The sequence below is a fragment of the Poecilia latipinna genome, unplaced genomic scaffold (assembly GCF_001443285.1).
Source record: "Poecilia latipinna isolate Pla-1442-1.1 unplaced genomic scaffold, P_latipinna-1.0 Scaffold287, whole genome shotgun sequence".
In the NCBI taxonomy this organism is placed as follows: domain Eukaryota; kingdom Metazoa; phylum Chordata; class Actinopteri; order Cyprinodontiformes; family Poeciliidae; genus Poecilia; species Poecilia latipinna.
This window is the reverse complement of record NW_015112903.1, coordinates 516,390-528,947: the sequence shown is the minus strand read 5'-3', so window position 1 is coordinate 528,947 and position 12,558 is coordinate 516,390. Positions and strand designations below refer to the sequence as shown.

General features: G+C 39.5%; 1 protein-coding gene across 2 annotated transcripts in view; it reads left to right on the top strand.

The window, feature by feature from the left end:
• LOC106948441 (tyrosine-protein phosphatase non-receptor type 5-like) overlaps positions 1-11,420 on the top strand; it is a 22,114-nt gene extending 10,694 nt beyond the window's left edge. For both annotated transcript variants that reach the window (XM_015034103.1, XM_015034104.1), the window contains 12 exons: positions 1,503-1,770; positions 2,814-2,936; positions 3,037-3,132; positions 3,930-4,186; positions 4,347-4,539; positions 4,997-5,081; positions 5,269-5,348; positions 5,457-5,594; positions 6,904-7,014; positions 8,046-8,206; positions 8,397-8,510; positions 9,065-11,420. In XM_015034103.1, the coding sequence (XP_014889589.1) occupies positions 1,510-1,770; positions 2,814-2,936; positions 3,037-3,132; positions 3,930-4,186; positions 4,347-4,539; positions 4,997-5,081; positions 5,269-5,348; positions 5,457-5,594; positions 6,904-7,014; positions 8,046-8,206; positions 8,397-8,510; positions 9,065-9,158 (1,713 nt within the window). In that variant the 5' untranslated portion in view covers positions 1,503-1,509 and the 3' untranslated portion in view covers positions 9,159-11,420. The remainder of the gene's footprint in view (positions 1-1,502; positions 1,771-2,813; positions 2,937-3,036; positions 3,133-3,929; positions 4,187-4,346; positions 4,540-4,996; positions 5,082-5,268; positions 5,349-5,456; positions 5,595-6,903; positions 7,015-8,045; positions 8,207-8,396; positions 8,511-9,064) is intronic.
• The last annotated feature ends 1,138 nt before the right edge of the window (positions 11,421-12,558 follow it).

Genomic DNA, 12,558 nt, shown 5'->3' with positions numbered 1-12,558 from the left:
TTTTTTTGGTGAGAGGAGAGAGTTGACAAATGTTAAAAGGGTGGAATTAAGGGGGGGGGGGGGGGGTTCTGACAACACCATACTGAGATATATATCTGATTTAGACATTTTTAATCTGTTTTCTTGTGTCATGAAAACAATATTCTCAACATCGCACAAAGAAAACAAATCCTGTTCCGAGATGAAAAATATGGTTCAGTTATTCAGATCATTTTTACTCAGAAGTTGAAAACTTAAAGTTTCGAATTGTAAAAACAAACATAACAGTCCCACTAAATTTCAAGTGAAAGGATATTCACAGACCCCAAACTAACAATCCAATATGGCTGCCATGCATATAAAACGCAGTGATGACTGAAAAGTGGATATTAATGTTGTGGGGAAAAAAACACAGCAAAGTATTTTTAAATTTCAGAAATAAACCCATAAATTAGTACTTTGATTCCAGCATTTGTTAAATATAGAAGTTAAATAAAAAAAAAAAAATATTGACTTTAGTTCTCTTGACAAGGGTACAGGCTATACTGAGTTAACTCACCTCCCTGTAAGTCATCTCCATTGCTGCTTTCAGCTGTTATTATGAGGGAACATTCATTGTTAGCTGTTTGTCATTGATAAAAGAAAAATGGTTCCATACTCACACATGACAAATTTAGCCATCAGCAACACATTCAGAATAAAAAATAAAAATAAAAAAATAAAAAACACAGCACATCACTGCTCTCAAAGGCCTCTGCTTTCACACATTCACACAAATCACGTGGTGGTAATCCGCCAAATGTACAAAACATCTTCATTAATGGCTGAAGGATAAAAGTGGAGGGCAGAAAGAGCCTCTGAATACACTGCTGACTGTTACAAAGGTGTGTGTGACTGTGTGTGCGCCATCAGTACATGATAATGCTCGGGTCGGATGAGAGGGATGAGTGCCACTCTGTTGCCAAGGTGACGGACAGGGCTGTAAACACGCTAACCCTGACTCATCTCTCTACAATACACACACACACACGCGCGTTTTCACACAATAGAGTCCCATCTAAAGGAGACAAGAGGATCCGGAGATGAGACCCACTCTATGTCGCTTTGCTGCACATGTGAATAGGCCTGTGGAATAAGGGCAATATTTTCTACTATACACGTGCGCATTTAAAAACAGATGTTCACAACTTCATGAATACAGTAAGCACGTATATGAACAGTAAAAACAATAGAGTTGGAATTTTTTTAAATGTATACACCTTGTTGGAAAAAAGAAACAACATTTTCTACACCAAAGATGAATTTCTAAACATCTCAGACAATGTTCCAAGTCACAGAACCATCAAAATGTTCAAACAGAAAGCTGAAAATTATTTCTTTTTTTTTTTTTTTACTGTCTCTACTGGACAATTATCTAGATGAAGTCCTGAAATTCCTTTCTCATTTTTTTTTCTTTTCTGTTCTGTTTAAATATAACTTTTATCGCTAAAAGAACAATCATATCAATAACTCTCATTCCACAGGGGGATCATGACCCGCCGGCTGAGCAGCTCCACTCGTTCCCACACTGAAGACTCCATCTTCCTGAGGCCCGATGAGGACCCCGTCTGGTTGGATGAACCCACAAAGGTGGAAAAGATAGGCGATGGAGCCGCTAAAAAGGACGGTGTATCTGACTGCAAAGATGGAGGCCAAAGCCAGGAGGGAGAGGAAGTGTTTATCCACAAAGTGTATACGTTGGTGGTGGAGCTTCAGTGCTGGGCTGCACTGTTCATCAGCTCTCAAGTCACAGTATGTATATCAATTAATATGCATTTTTCTTAATCAAATTACAACTTTGGTCTGTTGTGTAACGGTGGTACTTAATGAAAGCCTGATTAATTTTGCACATGTATTTTACTTGCTATACTTCTGTGGTGTTGCGTCCTATCTTTCTATATCTTTTTTATGTACCACATGTCTGATTAATGTGAAGAAAAGGGGAGAAGTACTGCAATACAGTCTTTGATACAACTGAAATGCAGTGAAATGACAATTTCTATCAACAGCTGGAAACAGCCATCATCAACTGGAATGTAATTTAAGGTTTTGTATTTACTGATACTGCAACACCATCATCCAAGAGTTTGGTGTAGTTTATAGTTCTCACCCTCGCCTGCCATCCAGCTCCCAAATCACTCGTCCGTCCTGGTCAAGTGGTGGGCTCACGTGGTTAAGCTTTGCTATGGGTTTTTTGGCTCCATCCCCAGGTGTTTGCTCAGGTCCAGTAGGGTCCCTATGTCATTCAAAGTTTTTGGTTTCCCATGGTGTGTCAGTAATAAAGGCCTTCAGGTTGCTCATTGTCTGACTGCTTCAGTAAGCCCAGTGGCATAGGTTGCCCTACCAGGACAAGCCCTGAGCAATTTGCCCATGAGGAACTCAAACCAACCATAATTTTAAGGTGGATTCTGTAGAGGGGAGCCAGAAACTGTTCACTCTGAGTTAGGTCGACATTTGGTTCAAGCAAAGGAGTTCAGAAATCCTGGTATTTTGTCTTCGAATGGTCACAAAGTGAAGCAGGAAATGGATACAGATTGGGGTTTCGTCTGCAGTGATGTGGTCATTGCTTTGGTTGTCAAGGTGAAGAAAAAGATGAGCATCGTAGCAAAACTTGCTAATTAATGCTTCATTTGTCAACCCTTTACCAATGGTCATGAAATATGCACCAAATAACGAGCTTTGCTACCAGAAAAAAAAAAAAAAATAATAAAAAATAATAATAAAAAAAAAATGCTTTGGGATCACCAATGATCGAGATGGAGAATGTCATCTGAATACCCTTTCTCTCTTCCCAGGGATATTGGGTGTTCTTTGTGCTGGAAGGAAATGGACCAGTCTCTTCCTTCTACAAAGCCCTTCAGGTCATGGACTTCTACTTGGGCTTCTTTTTACCATGTCAAGCAATTTTTGGAATGGATGTAAGTATTGATCCATTATCCCACTGTTAATTTTGAATGTGAAACCTTCATGTCTAACTTATTAACTAACTGTTTCTGTGCATGCCTCTTCATCGTTTAGTCTACAGTGTTGATGAAAGAGGTACAAAACACGACACAGCACAACTGGATTGTCAGCGGCACTGCGGTCGTTGGAGTGGCAATCTTTGTTATCATGGTAAAACACTCGATATTTAATATTTTGTGGACTTTTGTGCTTTTTGTGGGGAAAGATTTCCTAAATATTGAAATATTGTGTCTACATGAATATGTAATATTAAGCTTTGAAAGAAAACAAATTGATTAAGGATCAAACTAAGAATTAAATATACATCCAGTAAATGATAAAATTAGGTCTTTATAACAGATTCAATACACAGCAAAAGTCTGTCTGAAATTGGTTGTCTCTATGTCATAAATTTTCTAACAAATCTTTAAGAATAACTTTTGATGCTAAAATCTCTCAGTGCCTTGTAATAAATATTAAGACTTACATTATTTCACATCTCTCTTACAAAAGCATGGTTTGCAGAGACAAGGACACAAAATATTTCAAGATTTGTTTAAAGCTGGTAGCAATAAGGCTCAAAAACTTCAGTTATAATTTAAGTTAAAAGTCATCTGTAAACTATCGACTAAGGTGTAGAGTGTACAAATGCACACCACAAATCAGATATTTATTTAAAACCATGTATCTTTTTCTTTCCACTTCTTAAATACACTTACTTATGTTGGTCCATAACTTAAAATACCAATAAAATACATTGAAAACCTGCAATGTGACATAATCAGTAAAAGTTCATGGTATTGCATCGTATGTACACAAACGATGCATTACCAAAAAATAAAGTTTGCATCTTTGGAAGCTAAATATTAAGAGATTAATGACTTAAACCCCAAGATCTTAGCCCCTCTTGTGCATTTTGGATCGATGAATCAGCAAGTTGATTTTTTTTTTTTTTCTGTTTGTCTCAGGTGATCCACATGGTGTCTAAGTGGTGTTATGGAACCGGCTTGTGGTCGTCAGGAACCATTTCCAGAGAGATAGGTGATCGGCGGCAGTCTGTGAGCCGCCAACCCTCCTTCACCCTGTCAGAGTGGACTGATGCCCAGGAGGATCTGATGGAGCTTGACCCGGTGCCTCAGACCCCCGTCTTTGACATGGGCACAGACACCAGGATGGAAGGAGATGCGTCCACCCTCACCGTCACCCCAGTGGGGCTTCAGGAGAGGTCAGAGTGCGGCCTTCCTCACACAGAGCTGTTTCATGAGAAAAGCATTTCTAGGTGGTGAAAGACAGAGAGACAGAACGATGTTTATTTGTAATTTTATGCAGCAAATGAGTGCACATACTCCTCATCTGTGCCAACTAACCCTGGCTGAATCCCACAGGAGAGGCTCCAATGTTTCTCTGACGTTGGACATGTGCACGCCAGGCTGCACGGAGCCCTACGGCTACGGGGCTCAGCTCTCTCCCCGAGACCAGTCGGCCCAGGAGTACCTCCGACAGGGAACGCACGTCCTGACCCCTGCCATGCTGCACACAAGGGCCATGGATGACCAGAGCCTGCAGGCGGAGTTTTATGTGAGTGCAGCAACAGCAGCTCAGCCACCTACACTCTTAGATTAGCAGAGACTCACCGGAAAAGACATACGCTGACACTGACATGCATTCATAGACGCAGGCGCTAATGTACACGCCCACACATGCACAACCACCCAACCAAGCTCACCGCACACCCGTAAGCTTTTCTAGCGCCTGTCAGTGGGCGAAGGACGGAGGGCTACAAATGTTTTTTTTTTTTTTTGCATATAAAAAACCCCACAGAGGATTTCACTGTCTGTGAGGCATGACGATTTGCACTCGATATCACACAAGCGCTTGCAAAACCCCTTAGGTCGAGTACAATTAGATGGCAATAGTTTGCTGCAAAGGGCAGCCGATGACTTCATGTCTTTGGATATTATTTTCTTAGTGTTTGGCAGAAGGGGATGCCTGAATAGATTTTTTCTAGCACCAACTGTTCTTTCATTACTGGCAGGAAACTCCCATGAACTTTGTGGACCCTAAGGAGTATAATTACCCAGGGCTTGTGAGAAAAAATCGCTACAAGACCATTTTACCCAGTAAGTACGCCGGCAAATCAAGATAATCGCCGATGAAAGTATATGAGCTTTTGTATATATCCCCTTAAGTAACGGTAAATTAGCTACATTGCTCAGTGAAAGTTCCATATATTACCACCGTATAATACCCACAATTCAGTGAAAGCATTCAATGCTCTTATGATTTTGTCACCCCGTCCACCTACAGATACACACAGCAGAGTCATCTTGAAGTCACAGGACGAAGATGATTTTCTTTCAACCTACATTAACGCGAATTATCTCAAAGTAAGTGAAAATGTTTGCATTACCAGGCAGCTATGTGGTTGTGAAACTGCTGTTTTATTTCTTGCTGATAACTGTCCCATCTCGCCATGTTTCCCCGTGCCTGTGCAGGGTTATGGGGATGAGGAACAAGCTTACATTGCCACGCAGGGCCCCACTGTGAACACAGTGGGAGATTTCTGGAGGATGGTGTGGCAGGAGAGAAGCCCAATTATAGTGATGATCACCAATCTGGAGGAGAAGAACGAGGTGGAGACAGGAATGATGATTATGTTGCTGCACCCTCCTCGATTATAGACACCCATAGTAAAGATGAGTAAAAAGCCTTATAATAAAATCTTTTTTTTTTAATTCTTAGTGGCATAATTGCTTTTGAAAAATGCAAGAAATAAATAATCCAATGATTATCATGAATACATTAACGCAGTGGAGGAAAATTCACATTCAGAAGTTACTTTATTTGCCAAAACAATTACTCTCACCTCCACCAATTACCAGAGAAAATGTTACTGAAGCCTTTTTGTAATTTCTGCTTCACTTTTATCACTTCAGATCCATCCATCCATTACCTTAATCCTATCTCAGATCAGGTCATGAGGGCAATAGGTCCAGGAGGGAAATCCAAACATCCTCCTCCTCAGAAAAATCCTCAAACTCATGCTGGGGGAATCCCAACATGTTCCCTGACAAGATGGGATAATCCCTCCAGCGAGTTCCTGGGTCTTTCCCAGGATTTCCACCCAGTTGGGACGTGGCCAGAAAAAAAATTCAGATGGAAGCACCAGAGACCATCCTAATCAGACACCCGCACCACTTCATATGACTCTTTTCAATGCGGAAAAGCAGTGGCTCAACTTGGAGCTCCTCACCCTCTCTCTAAGCCGGAGCCCAGCCACTTCTTTTTGGTTATCATCCATATCTCATGACGCTAGGTGAGGGTTAGAACATAGACAGCCCAGTAAATGGAAAGATTTATTTTAGCCTCAGCTCTTTCTTCACAGCAATTATATGTAACCAAAGACCAACGAGGTACTCAGGAGGCATGTCTGGGGACATTTTCTGTCCCTCCCTAAGAGGCATAAACATGGAATCTGATAAACATTGCTGAGACAGGAACCATATGCTTTGATAAAATGAGACAAAGACATTTTTTTTTAAAACCACCAAACTCTGTGAGGCTCTGTTGTGAAGCAAAACATAGATGTGTGTCATATACCAGCTCATCCCCCTGTTTTATATGTTGGAGGATGTGTACGTTCTTTAGCAAAGAAAACCTTAGTAGAGCATCTGGTATCAGAGGTTTCTTGGGCTGTTTGAAGGTCGTTTATTAGACTAAAGATCAAAGACATATAGTAAAGTCGGCATGAAAATGGTCAACTTTTTTGGTTTTCTTTTAGTGAAACTGTTTTCAACTGGGATAAAACACTTATAAATTATAAGGCTTTTTACATACCTATGTAGCAAAGGAGGGGTAGATGTCTGTATCTATCAGAGTGTATTAGTTTAATGGTATCTGTACAAACGTTGTGTGTGCGCGTTCTCTTGTTTTCTTGAGTAGAAATGTGCAGAGTACTGGCCTGAGGACACTGTGACCCATGAGGGCATAGAGATCACCGTTGTCTCAGTAACTCAAGAGGATGACTACAGCCTGAGGGTGTTTACTCTAAAGGTAACTCATACAAAAGAGAAATGTTCATGCGTTTTTATTAAACAGCAACAGCAAGTACTTAAGTTAAACCTGTTATTTTGTCAAATAGTGTGTTTATTTTTGGTGCTGCTTTTGACTGAGAAGCTGCACAGTCATTTAAATGAGACGAAAATATCAGTTGCATTAAACTATTTGTCTCATGAAATGGTACAGTCTTTAATTAGGAAAGTTCATGATTAATTTATTTATTTTGTCATCTTTTTTCATTACATTGAAGTAAATACAATAAATTATTATTTTTTTTAATTAAACTGTAGTGTTTGGATGTTCAACACATTAAATGAACATCTGAAAAATTCTGGAGAGATTACAAAAACTCACCCTGGCCTACTCACATTATCTGTTTATTTTGCCTATGAAAAGGAAATTAGATTGGCTTAAGCCTTGAAATAATGTTTAGATTCGCCATGTTGTTATAACAGCATTAGTTTTCTTTTTCCCACAACAGATCTGTTTGGCGGTGAACGATATTCTGGTTTGGCAATATGTTTTGTTGTTATTACCGTGTTCTCTGTGATTTATATTTGATTTGGGGTCACGGTGGCCTTGCTTCTTGACAAACAAAACATGATTCTGCTAATGCAGCCTGCAGCTGACTAATAAGCATCGAGGGATTATTACAAAAATGTGCCGTGAGTTAAAAGCGTTTTGTTTGTTTGTCTGTCTGCCGCTCTCCGGCTAATGTGCTGTGTACTTGTAGCGTCGCTGATCAGTGACAGAGTATTTCTAGGAAAATTGTGAAAACTGATTCGATAATGCACGGCGCTGTCCGCAAATGAAGTTTTGTTTATTTATTGCACATCATGCTCTGCATTACCTGTTGTCATGGTAACACAACAATCCGGATTTACATGGAGCACAACAGATGTGCAAAAACAAAACTGAACCAGCCCAACGGACAAAACAAGCAAGCTATGCAACGTGTGCATGTTTAAGCAACAAGATTTTGTCTACATTTCGCGGGGCTCCATGTGTTTGTTTGCATGTACCAGTGCGGGGAAGAGGAGCGCACCCTTCGGCATTACTGGTACACCTCCTGGCCGGATCAGAAGACCCCAGATAAGGCTCCACCCCTGCTGGAGCTGGTCCAGCAAGTGGACGGAGCCAGAGAGGAAGCCCTGCCATCCAGTGGCCCAATAATTGTCCATTGCAGGTACAATAATAAAACAATGACAATGTATATTTAATATTGAAATAAAAACTCTTATATTTTACACAAAAAAAAATAGAGTTTAGTATGTGCCACCTTTGTAGTAGGTTAAGCTTTACATCAAAACTGAATGAATTTCAGTCAGCATGTTGCTAAATCTCAGACTATTTCCCTCTAACTCTGCATCCCACAGTGCTGGGATTGGTCGAACTGGCTGCTTCATTGCCACTTCCATCCTGTGCAAGCAGCTGAGGACTGAGGGTGTGGTTGACATCCTGCGAGCCACCTGCCAGCTCCGTCTGGACAGGTGAGACAAGCTTTTGTCTCCATTCTTCTACTCATGTCTGTTTATAGTTCTGCTTGCAAGGTCAAGCCTCACAGTTATTTACTTTATTTAGCTCCAACACACAAGACAAAACCTCATGGGGTTTTACAGATAATGCCCTTGAATAGAGTAGGAATTGTTGTTAATTTAATCAACATCTTTCGGTTTTAAAAGAATGTTATCTCACCTGTGCTTCGGTTAAAAATTCCACCATTTATCTATATTTGTCATCTATAATGCCAATAAAATACCTTGAATCCTGATTGCAACATGAAAAAAATGTTTAAAAAAATGTCTAGAGGAATGTATTAGTTCGCGATGCACTACGCAAACAAGGATAAGGTGTTTTTCAAATATAGAACATTGAAATCAGAGTGCACACCCCAACCATCGATAACTCACTAATAACTGTGAAAATATCAACACTCAGTAGCATCGATATTATAACGTTACTATTCAAGATCTTTGGTAATATTTACCATCTACAGATGCAAAGACCAATTTCTTTTTCCATCGTCCTTCTGTATGTTTGTCAGAGGTGGAATGATCCAGACCTGTGAGCAGTACCAGTTTGTGCATCATGTCCTCAGCCTGTATGAGAAGCAGCTGTCTCGCTCCGCTGAAGAATAACGTGAGCACAACAGCCGCACACCCAGACCGAGACACACCACTGTACACCGTGCCACCTGTGGTGGTATGCACCACCTTACCTAGCATTGTCACACAATCTCACCCTTTAACAACCCAAACCATGTCGATCTCTTCACCCAAACCAGGCTCGTTCATATGGGATCGTGCTTAATGTTGCTGTACAGAACCAACAAAGGGGTGGAATAGAGGCATGACTGAAAAATCCTCATTGAAAACTGTTTTAACATCTATCCAGCAGGCCTGTTCGAATCCAAGCCCATGGTCCCTGTGTTGCTTCATTCGTGCTGCTGAGACTTTGCATCACACTGACTCTCAGAGGTCTGAGTTGTCAAGGCCTTGTTTCAGTCTTGGTCTGAAATAGCTCCATTATGTAATGATTGTACAGCTATCAAAAGGTTATAGTAGAAGTAAGGCATTCTCAGATCTCTCGCACTAGAGTTTGCTTTAAGAAAATTCACTCTAAGAAAGTTAGTGATTAAAATAAGGGCCCTTTACAGTATAAGTGCCAGCATAATTGAATCCTACAGAGATAATCGAATACCAGCCTAATATGTACCACTATATTGATGTAAAATGTTAACCAACATCTAGCTTTTTTCTCACTGACTCTCCTTTAATGTAAAAAAAAAAAAAAAAAACATTGCAGAAGGTCTGAGTCACCTCATTTTCAGGTTGCATGGTGCTAAGTATTCGTTAAAGGCATGTGCAATGTTATGGAACATAGGAATGTAAAAGTTAGGCTAATTAGGGTTTCTGTGCAAACTAAAGTATTTACGTTTTTTTTTTTTTAGTCCAGGCTGCGTGTGGCAGTTCTCATGGCCCGCGGTGTTTACAGAAAACAACATCCTAAATGTTCCCTCAGAGGCGTCACAGAGCCACAGCAAAAGTGGCAAAAGCCAGAAACAGAATCCCAAAAACGCGAACGGCAGCACGGAAACGGGCGATCTCGCAGAGAAAAGCAACAACGTGGAGGGCGGTGACATTCGGTTTGTTTTCATATCACTCTCGTCAGAATTGTTCCATAAAGTTTGTCGTCCTTCTGCTCTGTGATGCCTCTGCTTACAACAGTAGCTTGAACGCATCTGTGAGGTGACAAAGCTCATGATTGTTGTATAGACAGGCCAGGCCTAATCTGTATGAAGCACAATAGACCAACTAAGGTTGTCTCTCTGATGTTCAGCTGTAAAGCTTATTTTTCTGTATTGTGTTTTTGATTGTGTTGAGTTTAATGGATTGCATGTGCCGTATGGGACTCAGTAGGGTCCACAATCAAAGCGACGTGATTGGTTGTCCCGCTTTTCGTTGTGTGAAAAAAAGGTAAAAGCCTATTATTATTATTATTATTATTATTATTATTATTATTATTATTATTATTATTGCTTGCTCTCAGCCAATGCTTTTGATACAGTTTGCTTTTGTGAAACCAACCAGAGATATTTTTAGAACATTTTGATACAATCCTTTCGAGTAGATGCCTTGTGTATATTTCTGTTTACAACATAATGGAATGTAGCTCATACTGTGGATCAAAACCATTGGTTTATATTGCAAGATTTAAGAGAACAAAATGTGACAACTACCTAAGTTACCTTACAGTAAAGTAAATATATATATTATGTTCAGTCTTGAGTATTACTATTACTTTAGGCCTTTAGGCTTTGCTTTGCTTTCTGTGTATGTTTTTATTGTTTTTCTTGGAGAATTTTACCTCAGACTGAGTTTTTACACAGTCCCTGTTTCCATCTGTGAATCTAGACCACTCTCAGTTGACAACACAGTTGAGAAATAAATGCTATGTGCAAGGCAGCTAAAACAGTGCAGATAGTTTTCTATGTAACAAAAAATCCAACAACTTCTATGGCTGTGAACATTATCAGAGGACCTTAAAAAATTACCTGTGTGGGTTCTGACCCACAACTAAACACAAACTCAACAAGGAGGATTAAACTGCCAAAATTGTTAGTAAAACAACACTGGACTGAGACTGACAACAAATGCCACAATCTATTGCCAGGGCTCTGACATGGTCCTCTGATAATGTTCAGTGTCCTCGACCCAGCAGCTTTTCTTTTGAGTGTTTGTTACCAGTGCTTCAATTGTCCTCTTCTAATGTTTCAGATGAAGATGACAAAAACAGCCAGTCACACATACAATAACCAGCAATCAGTATTCCTCTCCTCTGCTAAAGTATTGCTTTAAGTTGTGAGTTTTTGCATCCAAATAAAAGTAGATTTTCATGAATTGGTCTTGGTGTCTCTTTGAGGTCTCTGGGTTCACGTTAATTTTGCGCTGTGGTTTTGTCTTTTACGTCTGCCTGTAAGCATGTTGTTGAAGTCCGACTCACGTTGTGTTTTCACAACGTGGCCACTAGATGTCAGTATTTGCTCACCTTGCCTTTGGCTCACAGCCCTTTAAACTGTTGATAAAAGTCATAATGAAGCAGAGAAAAGGCGAAGAAAAAAAATTACATTTAATTTAATCTTTCGGTACTTGTTATGAAACAGATGACCGGCATTTATTTTTGTTTCCCTGTCCAGACACAGTGCTGACAAAGTATTTTATTTCCTTTTTCATGTTTTTTAAGTTTATGAACTGATTAATTGAAGGAAAGCTTATATTCAATTAAATTCCTTTTTTTTTGTTTTTGTTTTTTTTTTTACAGAATATAAAAAAAAAAGAAAAATCCCAAGTGCTGATATTCTGCCAGTACTGGGTTATTTTTAAAAGAGTTGGTACTGAGGTGGTACTTGTTATATAAAAGGCTAAATAATCACTGACTTACATTAGTTAAATCTCATATTTTAACCCTTAGAGTTTTGATACATTGCATAAAATAAAGGCTTTTTTATTATTATTTTCCAGAAAGAGCATAAGTGATTGTGTATTTGGGTGTAGCCTAAACAGAAGGAGAAGGTGGCTTGACCAGAGTGCCATTTAAACAAGAACCATCATTAAGGCATTAAGGAAAACATAATAAACATAGATCCTAAGTTACGGTTTCAATGCTTGTGAAACTCTCTGAAAAAGTGTGTTTTAGTGTTGTTTTGATGAAAAGAACTGGGTTCACTGGTCGTTTTTGATATGGGTAAATGGGTTTCTACCCAATTACATGGCCACGGCAAGACTAAAACAAGTTATTTAAGTGCCATATATTGCTGTATACCAATGATGACTGGTAATATTGGTAATATTGAAGATGGCATAAGAAGTGTACATCAATATTTGTTGGCCTAGTTAAAAGATTATTTCTGTGTCCCTATTGAGTTTGACCTGCATTTGTCTGCAGCAGATTCTTATTTAGAATCTGGGATTAATATTCGTTAAGTCATTCATTTAGACGGTCCAACCTCAACCAAATAATCTCACACCAAACAAAGAT